The sequence below is a fragment of the Tamandua tetradactyla genome, chromosome 25 (genome assembly GCF_023851605.1).
Source record: "Tamandua tetradactyla isolate mTamTet1 chromosome 25, mTamTet1.pri, whole genome shotgun sequence".
In the NCBI taxonomy this organism is placed as follows: domain Eukaryota; kingdom Metazoa; phylum Chordata; class Mammalia; order Pilosa; family Myrmecophagidae; genus Tamandua; species Tamandua tetradactyla.
The window spans coordinates 46,415,160-46,438,458 of record NC_135351.1 but is presented as its reverse complement, the minus strand read 5'-3'; the positions used below and the strand labels follow the sequence as shown (position 1 = coordinate 46,438,458).

The 23,299-nt window shown below is 48.1% G+C and overlaps 1 protein-coding gene and 1 long non-coding RNA gene across 9 annotated transcripts in view; one reads left to right on the top strand and one right to left on the bottom strand.

The window, feature by feature from the left end:
• SASH1 (SAM and SH3 domain containing 1) overlaps positions 1–23,299 on the bottom strand; it is a 151,130-nt gene that overhangs the window by 35,724 nt on the left and 92,107 nt on the right. For 3 of the 8 annotated variants that reach the window (XM_077143425.1, XM_077143429.1, XM_077143426.1), the window contains exons 8-9: positions 20,575–20,685; positions 1,045–1,177 (exon numbers count right to left, since the gene is read on the bottom strand). In XM_077143425.1, the coding sequence (XP_076999540.1) occupies positions 1,045–1,177; positions 20,575–20,685 (244 nt within the window). The other 5 variants (XM_077143427.1, XM_077143431.1, XM_077143432.1 and 2 more) reach the window with 5 other exon arrangements.
• LOC143668855 (uncharacterized) lies at positions 5,483–7,954 on the top strand. The gene is made up of 3 exons (XR_013168588.1): positions 5,483–5,586; positions 6,933–7,006; positions 7,120–7,954. It is a non-coding gene; the product is annotated as an uncharacterized LOC143668855 (long non-coding RNA).

Here is a 23,299-nt window from a genome sequence, read left to right as displayed (position 1 = left end):
ATAGATCATTTATATATAGCAGGGCAGATATTTATAATAACTTTCTACTTGATAATTTGAGAATCTTCACAGTTTTGACAGCTGATCAAGTGAAATTTAAGTTAGTGTTTAATATTTAGAATCTAACAAATTCTGATATCTGAATTTCTAGATTTTTTTCCCTTACTGCCTTAACTTTGAATTGGTTTAAAGGATATTGTACAAACACAAGTTTTACAATGATTATTTGGATAATTTATTTAAGTATGCCTATGGATAAGCTAACTAAGGTATTCATTTTTGATGGTTCTAAGTATACTGGTTGTTTTCTTAAATAAAAATACTTTTAAAAAAATCAACATGCTAAAATCCTAAAACTTCTCACAATGCAGATGTGACATTTTAATAAGCAGTGTTTTTTTTTTTTTTGAAAGGCATATTTTTTTCCAATTCACTTAATATTTTCAAAACAAGATTTTACCCACTTGGGAGAATTTTACAATATGCCACAAACGCACATTATTAACAAGAACAGAGATGAATGAGGGTAATATTTAAACTGTCATAATCCTCCATTATGGCTGATGTCCACTCCTCATGAATTATCACAGGGTGGCTCTTAAGGACCCACTTGGAAGTGGAGGTCCTTGGGCCTAACTGTGCGGGGCCTCAGGGCAGTTTCCAGAAGGGACCCAAAGTGCCTTCACTGCTGATATCTGCTCAAGATGGATGTGGATGAACTCTGGCTATATTTGCTGGGCAAGAACATGCCCTGCTGGGGTGGGGCTGATGCTAAAAGAAGCTACAACTGGAAGCTTACATAAAATGGTGTAAATTCTAAATTAAAGCCAACCACACCTGGGCTTCCACCGTCACGTGCTTGCTGTACCTGTCTGCGACATCAAAGTGACCCCACACCCAGTGGGTCATCCCCTCGCAAGGACGCGTTGGGAGCAAGCACAGCCCTCCCCCAACTCCACCAAGTCTCAAGCTTCTGCTGAAACACTGACCCACATGGCTTTACTTGCAATAACCAAGGTGGAGTTTGCTTTTTTTTTTTTTTACCTTCAGTGCTAGGCTTTTTCATCTCTTCCACCCTAATGAGCTTCTTTCTGACCCTGCGAGTTGAGTTGACCAGCTTGTGGAGCCTCTTAAACTTCACCGACTCCTCCGTTTCATCATCTGATTGTTCTCTTGACTGGCAAAGACACAAAGGAAAAGTTGATCATATAAACTGCTCCCGAGCTGTGCCCCTGGCCAGGAATGAGCGAGCCTTGCTGTCAGCCTGGGTGTCCTGCAGCTGCAACGCGGCCAGCAGGCCCACGAGCTGTGGCTCATGTCCTACGGCGTGGAACTAGGTCCTGGGGCTCTCATAGTCCCTGAACAGCACCAGGTGCTGTGCCTGAGGCCGGCCCATCAGTCCCACTTCCCTGCAGTGGCTGGACAGGCTCTTCTCAGCCTGGCCCGTCAAGACTTGTTTGATGTGGCCTTTGGCCAGTCTCCAAACAAAAATCCTGTTGGCTTTCCCAATCCTCCTGGAAGATTAGAACCTGCAAGGCAGGTTGGGGAGGAGCTACCAAGGCCCCTGGTCTCTCACTGTCAGGGGCAGTCTTCCAGAGTACGCACCCTCCAGCCCCCCCACCTCTCCTGCTCTCGCTATGTGCTCAGGCTCCAAAAGGGACAAGGGAAAAAGCTGACCTTTCAGCCATACCACTCAGTCCATATCCCCCACGTGCAGCAACTCATGTCTGCTCAGGCCCAGCTGTTTTCCCTCAAGGATCAAATATTACAGAGCGGAAAAAACCTCCCTCTGCAGTAGTGGCCCAGCTACAACAATCCTTTCCTTGTGAACAAAATGCGGGTTTCTGATCTCCAAGTTAGCTCCAACATTCCATATGCTGCTTTCCCTGTTTTATCCGCTCAAAATGTGAAAAAGCAAAGGCAGATTCCAGCCCACAGTGTGTGCAGGGTAAGGGCTGCGGCTCCAGAACGCAGAGCCTGAGAACAGGGGTGGGCAATACCACCACCTAAAACCACTGCTCTGAATGCACATAAAACACAGAGGCAGAGAATGAATACAAATAATGTGGACAATAAACAAGTTGGCAGGATCTAACCGAAGAGGAGCAGTCTGCAATGATATTAATAACTCAGACCTAATAGCGCTTGCAGGGGCACTCAGCACCATGGGAGGGGAAGCCCGCAGCCCTTTCCTGGCCCCTGCACCCAATTCAGCACTCACCCCTCAGAGCCCCTTGCTATCCCTACATCTCACCCACTGATAAACTCGTAATGGGCACGTGATCAGGATCAGGTGATCTTCAGTCTTCCTCTGTGAAGTGTAACAATACCAACACCTAATTTCTCCAAACTCCCTTAGTAAAACAAAGTCAGCTACTGCTTGGCTGGTTAGGATGTCCCAGATTATGGGGAGGGGGCTTATACTGCATGTTGGCCATTAAGCTCATTGTGTTTCTCTTCTGAACTTAAAATGTTAAAACGTGGAGTGATGAGCACAGCTGCTCATCCATCGGGGCAGTGCCATTCTGGACTTGTTCCCCTTGGGTGGACTGCTGGTGTACAAGGGACAGTGGAGCTGGTGGAGTGCGGGGGAGGCATCCACAGAGCCCAGCGCGGGGCTTACACATTGAGATGAGGCACATTCTGTAGTTCCAATGTAGTTCACAGGCCTAGCAATTCTAACAGAATTAGAATCAACACTGTATTACAGAAATGCTGTGTATACCCCAATAGGAAAGCCTAGACTAGGTCTGTAACTCTCACAATAAAACACTCTACAGTCAAGAGAAAAATGAAATAAGCACAGACTGCTATACTCAAGATACAGTTGGGGTGCACGGGTGGGTCAGTGGTAGAATGCTCGCCTGCCATGCAGGAGGCTGGGTTTGATTCTTGGCCCAGGCACTGCCCCCCAAAAAAGATAGGTTGGGGTGGGGAGGGTGGGAGGGGGAAGTAAAAGGAGAAATAGTCCTTAGACAGGACTGGCGCAAAAATCTTAGCCTACATCACTAGCCATAAGCTCGACAGGCCACTCAGATGCACGTTCCAGGCAAAAAGCAAGTGTGGGCGAACCAGGACATGAGATTCAATGCTTGCCTGGAGCAAATTCCCTGGGGTGGAAAACGACAACAGAACACATATTCCAGGCATGTAACTAACTGTTTTCACATGTTCTAACTTTTTGAGAAACATGGCATCTTTAGAATTTTGAACACATACTTAGATTTTTCTGAAAAATGAAGGTTTTGGAGGTGTTTGCCATTCACAAATGACAATATATGGCAATCAAGAACATTCTTCGCATTACCACATTTTGGGCACTAGACAAAACAAATGCAGCACAATCTATATGATGAAAAAGAAAAAGAAATATCAAAGTCATTCAAGAAATGTGTATATTTTTCAAATAGAAAGTTTGCTCTTACATCAGCCTAGAAGTCACCTGAGTTCAACAATGCACCCCTCGCCCCCATGCTTACTGCTAACGGAGAACTACTGGCTTCTTACTTCCTCCTGAGTCCAGGGTAAAACGAGGTATGAAATATTTGCATTTAATTTTTTCCTCCAGCTGTTTAATATAAAGGCATGTGTTTCTTCTGAATTAGGGAGAAAAGCCTAAATTCCTTGTCTCATATTTCTATCTTTAAGCATTGGTCACTTTCCAAATGCTGCAAATAACATACAGTGTCTTTTCAAAGCACAAGGGATGGGGCTGTGGTGATTTTTTTAAATTAAGGAATATAAAAACATAAATTTTTAATTAAAACATTACATATACATATATTTAAAGAAATCTTCTGACCTGGAGGAATTTTGTAAAAGATGAAATAAACCTGCATTGTATAGCAAATGAATGACTGTCCCAAGAAACAGGCTGAGAAGTATTACAGAGCAGGTTTTAAGTACATCAGAATGAAAAAGTGGCAGTATACATACGCACATCCAGGTCCGCCCTGGCCAGGACACTAAAACAGACCTTCACTGGACCACCTTCTACAGCAGCAGCTGATCTCAGTTCTCCGCATAAACCCCCACCTCTAAACTGATAATAGAAAAGGGCAACTCAACCCTCCAAAGGGTGTGGGAAAATAGGTTTACAATATTGAAAACAGAAACATTTGATTTCAGCCTCACCAGTGCAGATTTTTCCACCAGAAAGCCCGTATGGCTCAACTTTTAATTGCTTTGGCTACTGCTATATGTAGTAATTCTGTGGTGAATGTCGAAGTGTTTCATTTCTGGTTTCCAGGGCAACATTACATCAGCCCGCAGACAGCTGGCTCCACAGTTTCAAACCAGAACAAACTGACCCAAACAAGGCACAACCCCAGAGCTGCTTTAAAGAGATAGTACTGGCTCGGCCCGGGGGGCCTCCGCACGCCCGCAGGGTCCGAAGGGAAGATGCATGCGGGGCCAGCATGGACCCTGCTCTAAGGCGGAGCCACTGCCCGAGGCCAGTCAGAGAGCAGGAGCCAAGCAAAGAGAACTGAAAATACATTCCCGAGCCCACCCGGGCGTACATGAGCGCACCTGAGCCCACCGTAGCCCAAAAGAGCGCACCAGGGCGCACCCGAGTGTTCATGAGCCCACCGGGGCCCACCTCAACCCCTCACGGCTCAATCCGAAGGGAGCCACGGGCTGGGCCTGGGGAGGGTGGGCCCCTGCGTCCGGCGGCTGCGGTAGGGCCGCCCCTGCAGGAATCACTTGGCCTGCCCAGCTCCAGACCTCTGGCCCCCGCCCGCCCCGGCCCCGCACCCCACGCCGCCCACGTGCCCGCGCAGAGCCAGGGCGGGCGCCCGGCTGACAGGCTCCGGAAGCCCGAGGGGAGCCGTTCTGGGGCCCACACGGCCGCTGCCTTAGGGTCCCGCGGGGTCTCCAGCCCCCAGTCCACTCCGCCCAGAGCAAGCCCCCAGGAGCTCGAGCCCGGGCCCCCGCAGCCCCTCTCCGGCCCGAAACACGACGCGCGTTCCCGCTCTCCCCTCGATGCTCGCCGCCGCCGGGGGGAAGACAGCAGCCGGCGGGCGGCCCGGAACGACAGACACGCGCCGACCAGCCACTTACCGGCCTCGGCATCGAGCAGGCCCGAGGGGCCGGCGGCCCGCGCCCCCGTCCCGCTCCCGGCGTCTGGGCGCCTCCCGCCCGCGGCGCGCCTCCGAGCGCCCGGTCAGCCGCCCCTCGGCCCCGGGACGTCGGCTCGCCGCACGCCGGCGGGGAGCGCGGTGCACGGCAGGCAGCCTCGCGCGCACTGACCAGGCTGCCCGACCTCCTGCCGCCCTCCCGCAGGAGCGGAAAGACCGCGAGAGTCCAGCGCCGGCCCAGCGCAGCCCCAGCCCCGGCCCGCGGGGGCGGGCCCACCCGAGGCGAGGGGGCCCCACCTGAGGGCCGGCTTCCGCCGCTGCCTTCCCACCTCAGCCGCGTCCGCCCGCCGCGGGCCAGGCTGAGGGCGCCCACCGGGTCCTTCCGCCGGGAGGGGCTGCCCGGCACGCGGGCGGCGTTCGGAGGGCACCCGCTCCGCGGGGACTGGGGCCAAAGGTCACTGCCAGCCGGACCTGCGCGTCCCGGGGCTGCCGCCGTAATCTGCTTCAGGTACCACAGCCCCGGCCCCCAGCGTCAGCCCCCCGCACCTGCCTGCGGCGCCTCCCGACGTGGTCCCGCAGCACACGGGACACGCCACTGGTCAGCACACACCTGAGGCGGCGTCCTGGGAGCCCCGAGGGGCGCGAGCTTAACCGAAACAGCCAGCCTGCCGCGCCCTCGCCTGGGGTTCCGCCCGGAACCTACCGGCACCGTCCGTGGAGCTCCCGCCACGCCCAGCTCCGTTCCCCGGGCCGTGAGGTACCGGGAGCCGCTCCAGGTCTTGGCACCCCTACGGTCACTTCGGCGTAACATTCACCTCGCACCGAGGTTTCCGAAATTGTGTATATTTAACTGGCAGCTGGGCTCAGTCTCTCTCTAGCTGTTAGTAACTCATATACCAAACTCTTAAAAACCACATCTTCAGGAGCTATCTAAAGCAACGGCAAGGACAACTTTTACATGCAAAAGCCAGCGATGGGCCCAGATTTTAGGCTGGGACTGAACGGGCTGTTTGCTCTGAGGACTCTGAGTAGGGTCAGCAGCCAGGACGCGGCTCAGCTCCAGCTGCAGAGAGGGTGGGGCCGGGACAGGCTTCCTGCCCTCCCTCGCCTTCCAGCTGGCCTGGAGACAGGCTGCGGGCTCCGGAGGGGTGCTGAGCTGGGGTCCAGCCGAGTGGCAGGAGCAGAGCAGCTCAGAGAGCCCCCAAAGCGCTGTCAGGATGGTCCCTCGCTGACCCCTGTCCCCACCCTCCCTCAGATGGTTCCATCAGGAGGTGACTATGCTGTCCTGCCACCAGGAAAGCAGCCAGGTGGCCTCACATACCTTCAGGAGGGGCCCAGGTGGGCAGGGGCCACACGTGGGACCCATAGACCATTAGGGGTCCATGCACAATGGGAGCCTTCCAGCCCCTCGTTCTGCTGCCCCCAGACCAGGCTGCAGGCCAGAGGAAACCACAGGGCGAAAAGAAGAGATGGGGCACCAGGGGGAGGAGCTACTGGCCTTGCCACTGTGGCACAGACCTCAGTTTCCCCTGCATAGGGCTGCTGGAGAAGTTCAGACCCTGCCTGTGCCTGCCATGCCCGATGCCCAGGCGCCACGCAGGAAGGCCCTCGCAGCTCCTGGCTCTAAGCTGTCGAGGCCTCCAGACCAGGGTGCCTGTAAGAGTCATGCAGTCCCCCCCCCCCCCCCCGTCACCTCCCCCTGGGGAGCCCTCCTGGCTTTCCTCTCCCTCAGGCTAATTGGCCGCAGCCTGAGCATACTTCCAGAGGGCAGGGCCCCTGGCTGTATTTACTGCTGTATCTTTTCATCACATTATTGTCTATTTTTGATTACACATAAAATCCATATAATTATAGAAAACTTGGAAAATGCAGAACCACATAAAGGAGAAAGAAAATCACTTTTACCTCCCATTCAGTCAGAAAAACTAGTAAGTCCTAGTTTCTGTCATCCCATTTTTTTCCCAGCACACACACACACATGCGCGCGCACGCACATATACCCTCCTACATTTCTGTTTTTATTTTATTTTTTTTTTTTGAGAAATGGATGTCTTGGAGACTGTCAGGTGCTCTGCTCCTCACAACTGCCCAGGTACCACAGAGCCCTGCTGAAGGACAGAGGCCGAGCAGAACAGAAGCAAAATGCTCCCGGTGCTGACACGGCCCCGCTCGGCACCCCCTGAGGCTGTACAGGCCTCTTCCCGGAACTCAGGAGCCTGCAGAGTGGACCACTCCAACTGCTCCCACAAGCTTCTAAAACAGGGATATGTGGCTTCCGGCTCGGAGGAGGCCAGTATACCTTTCTTCAGGCACTGGACACCAGCCGTCCCCATGTGTTGCCCAAGCTTGACCCCAGGGAACACAAGGCCACAGGCTGATATGGGCATGTTGGGGCATCTGCCCCAGTCCCCAATATCAGCCCCCGTCTGTCTCCAAGGGTGGCTGGTGGCAGCTGGCGGGTGCCAAGGGTTTCAGGGCAGATAAGCCTGTGAACACACTGGCCTCTGCCTCCCTGTCCTCAGAGCCCCCCAGGAACCAGCCAGAGGCAGGAAGACGTTAAGCACCAGGAAATATACTCTCGGTGCTGCCACTGGTCTTTTAGTAGAGATGCTGGCACTGCCCAGCCAGTGGGCTGCAGTGTCGGCCTCGAGCAGTGATGCAGCGACCTGCCGCACAGGCCAGAGGGAAACATTTCCATAAAGGACCATTTGACAACCAAGAAGAAAAAAAAAGACTCATTTGAACATATTTCCATGACAATAAATATTTGACAATACAATACCTCATGCCACTGGCATTGTAAATAATAAAATAACAATATGGTTTCCAATTTTTCAATATAATAAACAATAAGCCAATGAACACTTTTCAGTAAAACGCCCAACGTTCTTCTTTTATAATAAATGATTATGATGTAGAATCAATGGGTAAAAGAACGGACATATCTTTAAAGCTTTTGATGCCTACTAAAAATCTGCTTTGCAAATATATTGTATTACTTTAGAATCTCCCCAGCTGCATAAATAGAGCCCAACTCTCCACATGACTGCCGCAGTGACATTACTATAGCCTTTTCGCTCAGGCAAGGACAAACGCCATGTGTGTGCTGGCACAGGTGTCTACTAAGGAGACGGTGTGCAGACAGGGCTGGAGCCTGCAACACTCCAAAAGGGGATGAACGCAAAAGGGAAACAGGACAAAGGGGCAGGGGATTCGCAGGCAGAAGGACACGCCCTGGGTGGGCATCTCCAAGCCCTTACCGAGCCCTCGTGTCCTGCTGAGACCCCGAGCCCGCCAGCCGGGTCCCCAGTGAGCCACAGCCCACATCCATGGGAAGTGACAGCTTCCCTCCGCCCAGCTCCATCCCCGGTCACTCGGGCTCAGGAGGTCTTGGCCATGACAGTGACTCCTGAAAGCACCTGGGAAGGCCCCCCCGTGCCCCAAGCAGACTGACATCCTTAAAAACAAGTGAGCCTCCTCTTCAGAGAAATTAGAATTACTTAAAAATGTGTTTACAGCTTGCTAGAAATGACTGCACAGAATATGAAACACATTGTGGGCCCTGCCATATTTCACAAGCAGTCAGGGGAGGGCTGGCTGGTTACTAAGAGATACTTCGCTCATTAGCCAGTGACATCATTGCCCCCTGGAATTAGGAGATTTTTGTCAGCATATGGAAAAAAAAAGACGAGATTCCATTCTTATCCCAGAGGTACAGTGTAACACTGAAACAATCTCTCTGCAGTTTCAAAATTAACTAGTTGTGGCCAAATTTGGAGGAGGGGCAGCGGAAGAGAAGATAACTACATGATTCTTTTATTTGCGAAAGGATGTGAGAATCTGAGGTAATATCACCATCCCCTAAGGGCAAAGGCTGGTTAGCACTTAATTCAATTAAGAAATAGTTTTTAAAAACTAACTAAACAAGCAAAGGGGCAGCAAAGAAATGTCACTTTCCTCAATAAACTCTGCCCATTTTCTTAAACTCATGAAGCTGCTTTTAACCCCCCCAAAACAATGCTGTGGCAGGAGCCCCTCCTCCTGCCACTGTCCACCGGCAGAGAAACCTGGCGTGACAGGTGAGCTCAGTTAAGAGACACGCTGGGAAGGTGGCTGAGAGCTCCCTGCAGGCCTCGCCGGGGGCAGGTGTGTTTCTCAGGCCCGCAGAGGGGCAGTGCCGGAAGAGTAGCAGTGCTCAGGCCGCCATGCGACTCCCACACAGCGCGTGCCCTGGAGAAGGGGTGGCCGGCGCAGGGCTGCCAAGTGGAGCAGGCACGCCCGCGTCTGGGCTCTGGCTTCAGGAGCTCATGGAAGCGGGACATCTCCGGAGGGACTGGGTGGTGTTGGGGAATCACACTGCCTCGTGGCACCACGGACTGACTCACGGGTCATGCACGAGGACTTCTTGGCAGAGCTGCCACGTGACCTTGCCGAGGCCATGGGGTGGGGGGTAGCAGGGTCAAGGGCAAAAGGTGCACAGGGCCCAGTGTCACCAGAGCAGCACCTGCCCGAGTGCTGCCCAGAGCCACAACCTACAAGCCTGTCATAATTCTCCCTGAGTGCGAATAAATGACACGAAGTTGACTTCAAGTTCCCAGCCAGAAGAAGCCTAGGCAGCACCCGGCCTCCAAACAGGGACCACCCGGAGTTGGAAAGGGCATCCGGCTCAGCTAGCTGGGCTGTCAGGCTGGCGACTGCTAAAACTGAACTGCAGATATCATTCCACAACCATCCTGGGATGAGCAACAGCCGTGACAATTTACTAAAAATCAGCAGAAATACTCCCAGAGCAACTGAACCTATATAAATAAGTACCTAAGAACAGTATGTTTTTAGGGAGTCCAGTTCAGCCCAGAAAGACATGTGATGGGCCTGGCCTCCTGGACTGGCCTCGTGGCCTGCGTGGGGCCGCGCCACCTTCCCACCCCACGTGCCATCCCTGCAAGAACCCCCAAAGGCGGCCGAGGGCGCTCTCCCCATGAGCACGTGCTGGACCCATCACCTTCTGGAAAGCTCTGGCTTGGACCAAAGCTGTGGCTGCCTCTCCTTCCCAACGCCCGTCTGAGTCCTCTGGCTTGCAGGCAGTGTCTGCTCTAGGCAGGTGGGGCAACTTTAAGAAGCCCAAGTAAAACCTGCTACTGAAGGAGAAGTTCATGGCTTATAATTTTAGAAAGTCTCTAAAAAGATTTAGCAGTCGTGCAATAGCCACCCTAAACACCTTATTAAATCTGGAGATATTTTACCTGAGCCTTGAAAGTCCTCAACCAAGGACAGGCTTGGAATGGTATTCTGTGAGAGCGGAAGTGACCACACTGCAGTCTCTGTGCCCAGTCTGAACGCAGTTCAACCCCACGCTGCCTCGCACCAGGCTGGTGGAAAAGCCGGAACGACGGCTCCGTACTAAAACTGTAACACTCTTTGCACAAGTGGCTCCCAACTCTGAAGCTCCCCAAATAGTCAAGTGGCTAATTATGAAATGATTACCTGCTTTATGAAATAATTCACATTACAAAGTCACAGAACGTCTCACCGCAGTTCCTTCGCCTTGTCAGGGCTTCAGACCCAGAGACACAATGTCAGCCTTTTCTGGAGCATTTTGTGTGGACCGGGGAGGTGAAGGAGCACCAAAATGGATGGATTTAATTCCTCTTTATATATCACGTTTCCAAAATGACTTACTTAGCAGTTCAAATAACAACTTGGCATTTCATTAACATTGAAGCACCACTTTAACAGAAACATAAAATCTAAGATTTACTAGAACTTGTAGCTTGAGTGAAAAACTATAAAATCTGGTAAGGAAAAAAGCACTTCTTTAAATGTCTTTTCTAGCTAGAAGGCAAACTGTGCCTCAAGACATAAAGTTGCAGTTAAAATGAGAACTCTAAAGGCCCTCCCCCTACAGGAGGCAAATGAAAATCTCCGTAACAAAATAAATCCTAAAATGAAGAGTATCTTTTAAAAGTTCAGATATTTCACAAGGAATGAAGTACTAAACCAAAAGCTCCTTTTAAAGCTCTAACACTCACGAGTTGATTATTAATGAAGAACAGACAGCAGAGAACACATCTTCCTTTGGCAACGAGAAAGCTGTTTCTCACGTTCCAGGAAACTTTTTGGTACTTTGCAGTGCTGGAAACCAGGGGCGTGAATATGGGTTTACTGTGAGTGACACGCGATCATCTGCTGCCGGTTATGGGGACAGGGAGGCCCTGAAAGCAGCACACACGCAGCTGGGGAGCCGGGTCTCTGCAGGCTCTGGGGGCTGGTGGCAAAGCCCAGCTGGACAGCATGTGCACATTAGTGTAGAGGTTCAGCCTGAGTGAAGCCACGAGGCCTCCCGACCACAGGGCATCTCAGAACAGAAAGAAACATGGGAAATGGAAAAGATGCCGGGTTCTGCACACACGGTAATCTGAGGTCTGACCCCTGGCAGCTGGAGGGGGTGTGGTGGGAATTGCCCAAAATCACCGGCTCTGAGCAGTGCACTGGACAGGTTCCTCACTGAGTCCCCATCAGAGGAGAGGGCAGGCTAAGGCCAAGGAGAAAGGGCCAGGGCTCACGCACCTCAGGACAAAGGGGGTCAGCACAGTGTGAGGACCTGAGGACAGAGGTCAGCTGCTAGCAAGCAGCACAATTGGAGGTGGGTCTGGGCATTTGCGGAAAGTTTACCAGTGAGATGCACAGGGTCAACTTTGGTTCCAGAAAACACTCTGCTGTTCTGGCTCTTTGACCACCCAGGACAGGTCGGGTTTATTTTTCAGCCCTCTATGTCAACGAGCACTTGGCATCTCAGGTTCGTGTAGGTGGGTGCAGGATGCGTGGGTGGGCGTGGGTCTGCATGGGAGGGCGCAGGTCTGCACGGGTGTGTGCCACCACTCAGGCTGAACCTCTGCACTAATGTGCACATGCTGTCCAGCTGGGCCTGTCTCATTCTCCTTTGCCTCTGGCCGCACATTTGGTGCTACAACTGGTCCACCAGGTGTCCTACGAACGGAGAGGTGCTTATACAATCGACTTCTAACCCTGAGACTCACCTATTTCGTTCTGACACATACACAGACCGAGCGCTGATGTGGCCTCTGGAAGGGCCAGACCTGCAACGCCCAAATGCCCAGCCTCTCGCATGTCAACCTTCTGGTGAACGACACAGGGCGTTTCTCCTGGAGGTCTAAGCACGTGAGGTTTCCTGGAGCCCTGAGTCTCTAGGGGATTAAGCGCCTAAGCTCACGGGACTGGGATATCTGTGCTATGCCTATGTCCCCCCGGGGCTGGTCTGAGCCACCTCAGCCTGACCCCCGTGCACTTGTCATGCGTCCGTGGTCCAGGACTTACAGTTACATCATGTTGGTCTTCAGGATTTGGGGATCAGAGACCCACAAAGACACAGCGAGGGCCATGGGCGTGGGCCCCCTGACTACATACAGTGCACTCCGGCTTCCACGATAGATGGAAATGTGTCTCTTCCAACCAGAAGCAAACCAAGCAGTGGGAAGGTCATATACTTAGATGCAGAGAAAGGTGAAGATTGCAACTCAGAGACATAAACCAACTCTGCCCTTTACATGTTTTTCCAGCATGCCAGGAGCTGAGCAGGAGGCCAGGCAGTCACTGGACATGTGATAATAATACACATCCACTTATTGCTCAAGGAGTATATTATATCCAAGGAGCCCGAAAGAGAGATAGTTAATTCTAGTACTCCAGGGCTATGTGAGGTATCCTAGTGAGGTCTGATGTTTAAAGCTAACTTAGCAAAAAATAAGAATAGGAAGCATTAAAGTATGCTTGAGGAGGCTGAGGAAGGTTCCATGGAAGATCTGGCAGCTGGGCTTCTCATTAAAGGATAAAGAGATTTTCCACTAGGAAAACAGGGGAAAGACATTTTAGATAGAGCAAATTGCAGAAAGAAATACAGAGATACAAAAGTCCAAGGTCTGTTCAGGAATGCAAACAGGCAAGGAGGAAAAGATGGGCCTGGAGAAACTAGTAAAAGCCAGATCATGCAGGAGTGTATGGGATTCATCTCACAGGAATGGCCTATGAGCAGGGAGACAGAGTAGAGCTGCTTCCAGGTTTTAAGAAAGAAATGACTTAAAAACAAAACAACTACATAACAGATTAAAAGGATAGCCCCCCCCCCCACACCTAGGATAGCCACCCCCCCACACACACACCTCTGGTCCACCCCGTTGGATGACGGAGCCACGAAAGTCTCTTGGAAGCTCTGGACAGTGTTCCCTACGATCCCTTTGGAACCCTAGTTCGAGAAGCACTGTTTCGGTCACCTTAAAAGAGCATCAACAAGGTGCGGTTACCCGCACGTCTAGGGGCGGCTGTGGTCCGGGAGAAGTGTGCCGTCCCGGCTGGCCTGTACTGCCACCCCTGCGCCCTCTCAACTGGATGCCGGTGACCTTCGGAACCCAGGAAGGCAGCCCAGCAGCAGCTGGCTGGAGGCACCCCAGGCCATGTCTGAACTTTGAGTGAGGCCTCAGGAGCGGGAGCGGCTCTCACCTACCTGGGCTGTCCCCACTGACTTCAAAATGCTGACCCTGAAACTCCCGAGGCTGTTTGGCATAGAACAGGTGCCTCAGTTTGAAAATACAATTACTGACTTCCAGAGAAGATGGCGGCTTATTAAGATGCGCGGATCTTAGTTTCTCCTCCAGGACAGCTACTAGGGGAGTAGAAACGACACAGAACAGCTCCCAAAGCCACAACAGAGATAAAAAAGACAGTGTACCCCATCCTGGAACGGCTGCCTGGCTGAGAGAACCCGCTCTGGTGAGATCGCCGAGGGGCGCGGGCTTCACCGGGCGGGGCGGCAAGCGACCAGAGTCACTCCCTTCCCCTTCCTGGGCTGGCTGGGAGAATTGGACAGGCGGTCCCCTCAAACCGCGGCAGCTGGCGCCCACACCATGCGCGGCCCCCCGGACCAACTGAGAGAATTGGATTGGAAATCCCCAGGCCGCGGAGAACGGTGACGGGGGCCCCTTCCAAACCTGTGACTCCCTGGGAACGTGCACTCTCCCGGGCGGGCCGCTGCAGCTGGCGCCCTCCCGCCAAGCTTGACGCCCCGGGCCGACTAGGAAATTCGGACGGGTGCTTTCCCGGGCTGCGGTGGCCAGCGACCCTCCCCGAGTTCGGACCCCGGGCCGGCTGGCACTCTTCCAAGCCGCTTCGGCTAGCGAACCTCCCGGACGGCAAGAGTTTTCCAAAGTTAAAGGACCCACAGCACCTTTTACTGGTGGGACCCGCAGACAAACGTGTGCCACGAGCGCCACCTACTGGGCAGGATAAGAAAAACAGAACCCAGAGATTTCACAGAAAAATCTTACAACCTTGTTGGGTCCGACACCCAGGGAAATCTGACTAAATGCCCAGACGCCAGCAGCAGAAGATAACTGTCCACGCTCAGAAGATTGAGAATATGGCCCAGTCAAAGGAACAAACCAATAGTTCAAATGAGATACAAGAGCTGAGACAACTAATGCTGAATATACGAACAGAAATGGAAAACCTCTTCAAAAATGAAATCGATAAATTGAGGGAGGACATGAAGAGGACATGGGCTGAACATAAAGAAGAAATAGAAAAACTGAAAAAACAAATCACAGAACTTATGGAAGTGAAGGATAAAGTAGAAAAGATGGAAAAAACAATGGATACCTACAATGATAGATTTAAAGAGACAGAAGATAGAATTAGTGATTTGGAGGATGGAACATCTGAATTCCAAAAAGAAACAGAAACTATTGGGAAAAGAATGGAAAAATTTGAACAGGGTATCAGGGAACTCAAGGACAATATGAACCGCACAAATATACGTGTTGTGGGTGTCCCAGAAGGAGAAGAGAAGGGAAAAGGAGGAGAAAAACTAATGGAAGAAATTATCACTGAAAATTTCCCAACTCTTATGAAAGACCTAAAATTACAGATCCAAGAAGTGCAGCGCACCCCAAAGAGATTAGACCCAAATAGGCGTTCTCCAAGACACTTACTAGTTAGAATGTCAGAGGTCAAAGAGAAAGAGAGGATCTTGAAAGCAGCGAGAGAGAAGCAATCCATCACATACAAGGGAAACCCAATAAGACTATGTGTAGATTTCTCAGCAGAAACCATGGAAGCTAGAAGACAGTGGGATGATATATTTAAATTACTAAAAGAGAAAAACTGCCAACCAAGACTCCTATATCCAGCAAAATTATCCTTCAAAAATGAGGGAGAAATTAAAACATTCTCAGACAAAAAGTCACTGAGAGAATTTGTGACCAAGAGACCAGCTCTGCAAGAAATACTAAAGGGAGCACTAGAGTCAGATACAAAAAGACAGAAGAGAGAGGTATGGAGAAGAGTGTAGAAAGAAGGAAAATCAGATATGATATATATAATACAAAAGGCAAAATGGTAGAGGAAAATATTATTCAAACAGTAATAACACTAAATGTCAATGGACTGAATTCCCCAATCAAAAGACATAGATTGGCAGAATGGATTAAAAAACAGGATCCTTCTATATGCTGTCTACAGGAAACACATCTTAGACCCAAAGATAAACATAGGCTGAAAGTGAAAGGTTGGGAAAAGATATTTCATGCAAATAACAACCAGAAAAGAGCAGGAGTGGCTACACTAATATCCAACAAATTAGACTTCAAATGTAAAGCAGTTAAAAGAGACAAAGAAGGACACTATCTACTAATAAAAGGAACAATTAAACAAGAAGACATAACAATCATAAATATTTACGCACCGAACCAGAATGCCCCAAAATACGTGAGGAATACACTGCAAACACTGAAAAGGGAAATAGACTCATATACCATAATAGTTGGAGACTTCAATTCACCACTCTCATCAATGGACAGAACATCTAGACAGAGGATCAATAAAGAAAGAGAGAATCTGAATATTACTATAAATGAGCTAGACTTAACAGACATTTATAGGACATTACATCCCACAACAGCAGGATACACCTTTTTCTCAAGTGCTCATGGATCATTCTCAAAGATAGCCCATATGCTGGGTCACAAAGCAAGTCTTAACAAATTTAAAAAGATAGAAATCATACACAACACTTTCTCGGATCATAAAGGAATGAAGTTGGAAATCAATAATAGGCGGAGTGCCAGAAAATTCACAAATACGTGGAGGCTCAACAACACACTCCTAAACAACGAGTGGGTCAAAGAAGAAATTGCTAGAGAAATTAGCAAATACCTCGAGGCGAATGAAAATGAAAACACAACATATCAAAACTTACGGGACGCAGCAAAGGCAGTGCTAAGAGGGAAATTTATTGCCCTAAATGCCTATATCAGAAAAGAAGAAAAGGCAAAAATTCAGGAATTAACTGTCCATTTGGAAGAACTGGAGAAAGAACAGCAAACTAATCCCAAAGCAAGCAAAAGGAAAGATATAACAAAGATTATAGCAGAAATAAATGAAATTGAAAACATGAAAACAATAGAGAAAATCAATAAGGCCAGAAGTTGGTTCTATGAGAAAATCAATAAGATTAATGGGCCCTTAGCAAGACTGACAAAAAGAAGAAGAGAGAGGATGCAAATAAATAAGATCAGAAATGGAAGAGGAGACATAACTACTGACCTCACAGAAATAAAGGAGGTAATAACAGGATACTATGAACAACTTTACGCTAATAAATACAACAATTCAGAGGAAATGGATGGGTTCCTGGAAAGACATGAACAACCAACTTTGACCCTAGAAGACATAGATGACCTCAACAAACCAATCACAAGTAAAGAAATTGAATCAGTCATTCAAAAGCTTCCTAAAAAGAAAAGTCCAGGACCAGATGGCTTCACATCTGAATTCGATCAAACATTCCAGAAAGAATTAGTACCAACTCTCCTCAAACTCTTCAAAATAATTGAAGCGGAGGGAAAACTACCTAATTCATTCTATGAAGCCAACATCACCCTCATACCAAAACCAGGCAAAGATATTACAAAAAAAGAAAACTACAGACCAATCTCTCTAATGAATACAGATGCAAAAATCCTCAACAAAATTCTAGCAAATCGTATCCAACAACACAGTAAAAGAATTATACATCATGACCAAGTAGGATTCATCCCAGGTATGCAAGGATGGTTCAACATAAGAAAATCAATTAATGTAATACACCATATCAACAAATCAAAGCAGAAAAATCACATGATCATCTCAATTGATGCAGAGAAGGCATTTGACAAGATTCAACATCCTTTCCTGTTGAAAACACTTCAAAGAATAGGAATACAAGGGAACTTCCTTAAAATGATAGAGGGAATATATGAAAAGCCCACAGCTAATATCATCCTCAATGGGGAAAAATTGAAAACTTTCCCCCTAAGATCAGGAACAAGACAAGGATGTCCACTATCACCACTATTATTCAACATCGTGTTGGAGGTTCTAGCCAGAGCAATTAGACAAGAAAAAGAAATACAAGGCATCAAAATAGGAAAGTAAGAAGTAAAACTATCACTGTTTGCAGACGATATGATACTATACATCGAAAACCCGGAAAAATCCACAACAAAACTACTAGAGCTAATAAATGAGTACAGCAAAGTAGCAGGTTACAAGATCAACATTCAAAAATCTGTAGCATTTCTATACACTAGCAATGAACAAGCGGAGGGGGAAATCAAGAAACAAATCCCATTTACAATTGCAACTATAAGAATAAAATACCTAGGAATAAATTTAACTAAAGAGACAAAAAACCTATATAAAGAAAACTACAAAAAACTGCTAAAAGAAATCACAGAAGACCTAAATAGATGGAAGGGCATACCATGTTCATGGATTGGAAGACTAAATATAGTTAAGATGTCAATCCTACCTAAATTGATTTACACATTCAATGCAATACCAATCAAAATCCCAACAACTTATTTTTCAGAAATAGAAAAACCAATAAGCAAATTTATCTGGAAGGGCAGGGTGCCCCGAATTACTAAAAGTATCTTGAGGGAAAAAAACGAAGCTGGAGGTCTTGCACTGCCTGACTTTAAGGCATATTTGAAGCCACAGTGGTCAAAACAGCATGGTATTGGCATAAAGATAGATATATCGACCAATGGAATCGAATAGAGTGCTCAGATATAGACCCTCTCATCTATGGACGTTTGATCTTTGATAAGGCAGTCAAGCCAACTCACCTGGGACAGAACAGTCTCTTCAACAAATGGTGCCTAGAGAACTGGATATCCATATGCAAAAGAATGAAAGAAGACCCATATCTCACACCCTACACAAAAGTTAACTCAAAATGGATCAAAGATCTAAACATTAGGTCTAAGACCATAAAACAGTTAGAGGAAAATGTAGGGAGATATCTTATGAATCTTATAATTGGAGGCAGTTTTATGGACCTTAAACCTAAAGCAAGAGCACTGAAGAAGGAAATAAATAAATGGGAACTCCTCAAAATTAAACACTTTTGTGCATCAAAGAACTTCATCAAGAAAGTAGAAAGACAGCCTACACAATGGGAATCAATATTTGGAAACGACATATCAGATAAAGGTCTAGTATCCAGAATTTATAATGAGATTGTTCAACTCAACAACAAAAAGACAGCCAACCCAATTACAAAATGGGAAAAAGACTAGAATAGACATATCTCAGAGGAGGAAATACAAATGGCCAAAAGGCACATGAAGAGATGCTCAATGTCCCTGGCCATTAGAAAAATGCAAATCAAAACCACAATGAGATATCATCTCATACCCACCAGAATGGCCATTATTAACAAAACAGAAAATGACAAGTGCTGGAGAGGATGCGGTGAAAGAGGCACACTTATCCACTGTTGGTGGGAATGTCAAATGGTGCAACCACTGTGGAAGGCAGTTTGGTGGTTCCTCAAAAAGTTGAATATAGAATTGCCATACGACCCAGCAATACCATTGCTGGGAATCTACTCAAAGGAATTAAGGGCAAAAACTCAAACGAACATTTGCACACCAATGTTTATAGCAGCGTTATTTACAATTGCAAAGAGATGGAAACAGCCAAAATGTCCATCAACAGACGAGTGGCTAAACAAACTGTGGTATATACATACGATGGAATATTATGCAGCTTTAAGGCAGGATAAACTGATGAAGCATGTAATAACATGGATGGACCTAGAGAACATTATGCTGAGTGAGTCTAGCCAAAAACTAAAAGACAAATACTCTATGGTCCCAATGATGTGAATCGACACTCGAGAATAAACTTGGAATATGTCATTGGTAACAGAGTTCAGCAGGAGTTAGAAACAGGGTAAGATATAGGGTAATTGGAGCTGATGGGATACAGACTGTGCAATAGGACTAGATACAAAAACTCAAAAATGGACAGCACAATAATACCTAATTGTAAAGTAATCATGTTAAAACACTGAATGAAGCTGTATCCGAGCTATAGGTTTTTGTTTTGTTTTGTTTTGTTCTTACTATTATTACTTTTATTTTTTTTCTCTATATTAACATTCTATATCTTTTTCGGTTATATTGCTAGTTCTTCTAATCCAATGCAAATGTACTAAGAAACGATGATCATGCATCTATGTGATGATGTTAAGAATTACTGATTGCATATGTAGAATGGTATGATTTCTAAAAAAAAAAAAAAATGGACAGCACAATACTACCTAATTGTAATGTAATTATGTTAAAACACTGAATGAAGCTGCATCTGAGCTATAGTTGTTTTTTTTCTTATGTATTTTTGTATTTTTTATTTTTTCTCTATATTATCATTTTCTTTTTCTGTTGTCTTGCTATTTCTTTTTCTAAATTGATGCATATGTACTAAGAAATGATGATCATACATCTATGTGATGATATTAAGAATTACAGATTGCTTATGTAGAATGGAATGATTTATAAATGTTGTGTTAGTTAATTTTTTTTAATTAATAAAAAAATACAATTAAAAAAAAAAAGAGCATCAACAGCACTACTATAGGTAAAACCGAGTGACATGTAAGAAGAGAAGGCTCTTTTCAACACCAGGTGGGAGGTGGGGGTCGGGGGTGGGCTAGGATAGGAGGGGTCATGTGGGCAGGTTTAGGGCAGGTGGGATCAGGGCAGGCGGCATCCAGACCATGGACCTGGGGCAGGTACCTGCACAGTGATGAGCCGCTCAACCCCATACCTTTGCACTCCTTCTTGATCTCGTTTACTGTGTGTGATTCATATCTCTGTACCCTGAACTGCAGTCGATAAGGGATAGAGATCTCTTTGAGTTAATCTCAATGATAATTTTATTTGATGTTCCCTTGTGTCTTGGTATAAATTGAGGCTCCCACAGAGGAGGCAGTGGGTGGGCAGTGAGCTCACACAGGATGGCCAGCAGGACCACGCTCTGCAAACCAGGGTGGAAAGGGCAGGGGGTACAGGGAGCTCCTCGGAGGATGAGGGTCCCCCAGGACGCACACAGCTGCCCGAAAAGAATGCCAGTGGACATGCGTCCCCCGGAGACTTACGTTGCAGTTAGATGAGCTGTCGCATGCCAGGCAGGGGCCGTCAGGCCAGTCGGGGGGCTGCAGGGTGGGCTGCCGGGTGGGCTGCCGGTGCTGGGCCTCATACTCCTTGAGCTGCAATGAAAAGGTGCAGAAGCTGCAGGTGGGGGCTGTCGTCTTCTGAGTGGGGGGCATGTGGCCCCGAGTATCATGCCAGGTGGCTCAGAGGCCGAGAGGATGCTCCCTGCCAGAGGGCCGACTGCACCTTGTGTTCTGAGGTCAAAAAGCCTTTCTTTCCCCCCATTATGTACTATTCTTCAGTACCAAAAATCATCCTTCTCAGCTGAGTTGAAGGTTCAGAAACAGACCTATTTGGGTCTCCTATTTGGGGGTGAATGAATGGCCTCTCCACAGGGCCAAGTCAGAGGAATGCTTTCTTTTAGGAAGACACGGTGTGCTGGACTAGAAAGCCCACTCAAGTCACGTCCTTTTCTGGTCCATTCTTTTGGAGTCGCTGCCCAGAACTACGGGCTCCTCAACAATGCCCAGGGCTGGGAGGGGTGTCACCGGGGACCTCATGGCTAGGGTTAGAAATTGAGCTTCCATCTCCCCAAACACAGAAAGGCAGGAGCAACGCTCCAGAAGGGTCAGCAAGTCTAACAACAGTTAGCGCGGGATCTTTCAGAACAGCCCAGGTGAAAATCCCACGTGTTTCCATAAAACACACAGGTGTTTACCCTGCAGGTGCCTCGTCGCTGCCTCAGCCCATCTTTGGGCACGTGAAGGTGGTGCTCGCTGGCAGCCACAGGGCTGCAGGGACAGTCAGGCTGTGGAGCCTGGGGAAACCAAGGAGACCCGCTGCTGCTGGCGGCTCACCTGGAAAAGGGGGTGCAGATAAAAACCTGACAAGGATGTGATCAGACTCCAGCATCAGGGAGCTGTGGGGCAGCGTGCGACAGCCAGGGCTGCCTCTCGCTCAGGTGGCAGGGCTTCCCCATTCAGATCCTGTTCATGTGTCATGGCACGGACATTGTCCTGACACATGCACAGTCACAAGACAGGCTCAGACACCATTTCCTCCACGATGTGCTGGCTTTGTCTCCCCTGCACAGGCAGGGGGCAGCTGTAGGTGGGGAGCAGCTATGGATGGGGAGCAGCTGTGGATGGGGAGCAGCTGTGGGCAAAGGGTTTCTCCAGCCGCTCTGCCCCACTTCATGCGGGGCCGAGCGCCATACCCAGAGGCAGCAGAGACACTTCCTCTTTAATGAAACAAGATACAAATTCCCAAAAGTCAGCTAAAAACAGACCTAGGACCTTTCTTCTGCTCCCTGTTTCTCCCCTTACCTACTTGTGGGGCTTAAAAGTACAGGTGCTTCTTTTAATATAGATTCAAGTTCTGGGCCCTTTCCAAACTTTGACACAAAATAACTTTTTAAAAAAATTAACTTAGTTTCAAAATGCTATGCTTTAAAGTTATAAAACAGGATTGCTAAAATTTTCTAAAAGTACATTCCACAGGGAAAAAATGAGCTTAATTATTATTTATACAATTACACTTTTTTTGGGGAGAGGGATCTGGAAATCGAACCTGAGGCTCCTGCGTGGAAGGCGAGCATTCTACCACTGAACCACCCATGCACCCTATACAACTATTTTTATATTCTACTTTGCTCTAAAGAAGTTTTTATTTAATTATAATTCCATGGACAAAAGGCAATTTATGATCTCCGTTAGAGAATTTATAGATCATATAGCAAATCTACAGTTTTAGTTTAATTCCAGAAGTTTTAAAACAATGACATCGTCAAATGTGTATGTGTCACCCCAGAGGAAGAAATATCCCTGGCATTCTATCTCCCCTTCTCTCACAGTTTTCTCATCGCTGAAACCCAGGGAAGGGTACTTGCTCCCGTTTCCAGTAGTGCTTATAGTGAAGGAGATTTATTCACACTAACGCTAATCTAAATCCCTTCCAGCTGTGATGTTAATTTATTTACTTTTATTCAGCCCTGAGTACAGATTAAAAACAAAACAAGACAAAACCCTTTTCAGTAAACTCTGTTTAATAACCCTTCACATACTCAGAGAGGGTTTAAGTCCTTTCCTCCTTCTCCGAGATAAATCCTTTCCAATTTGTCTCCACGGGACCTATTTAAAAAACAATCACCCACTCTGCTGTCCTCCTGTGGACTCTACATCTCTGTGACTGATGCACAATCTCTGCTACAAGGAAATGATTCCACCACCACAACTTCCCAGGCCCCAACCTTGGGGTGCCCTCTGTCCAGGCACCCTGGCAGCCCCTGCACCCGCCCAGCTCTCCCTGAGTGTGGGACTCAGGCCTGACTCTGGTCACTTCCCGCAGCCTCTGGCCCTGCTCTGGCAGGGCAGCCCATGCATGCGATTCCAACGTCACAGCCACCTGCGCCCGGAAGGACCGGGCTGAGGTGAGAGTCTTCCGAAAGCACATGCTTTTCTCTGCTCCTCCTGCTTCCCTCTCACTTCCAGGTTTCTCCCAACAGCTGCTGCAATGACTCCCCTGTCTCAGGCTCTGACAGATGACCTCTGGCAGTAAGAAAAGTTCACAATGCCTAAATATCGATCAACCCAGGGGCAAACATCAAGTGCTTTTTATTTTCAGGGCCACACTGACTTAGCAGTAAATTAAACGTTTTAAAGAAAGTATTGAGGTTTAGAATCAGGTAAAAGACAGTGTGCTAGTCACTGTTTCAAGGTTTAGTCTTGCAAG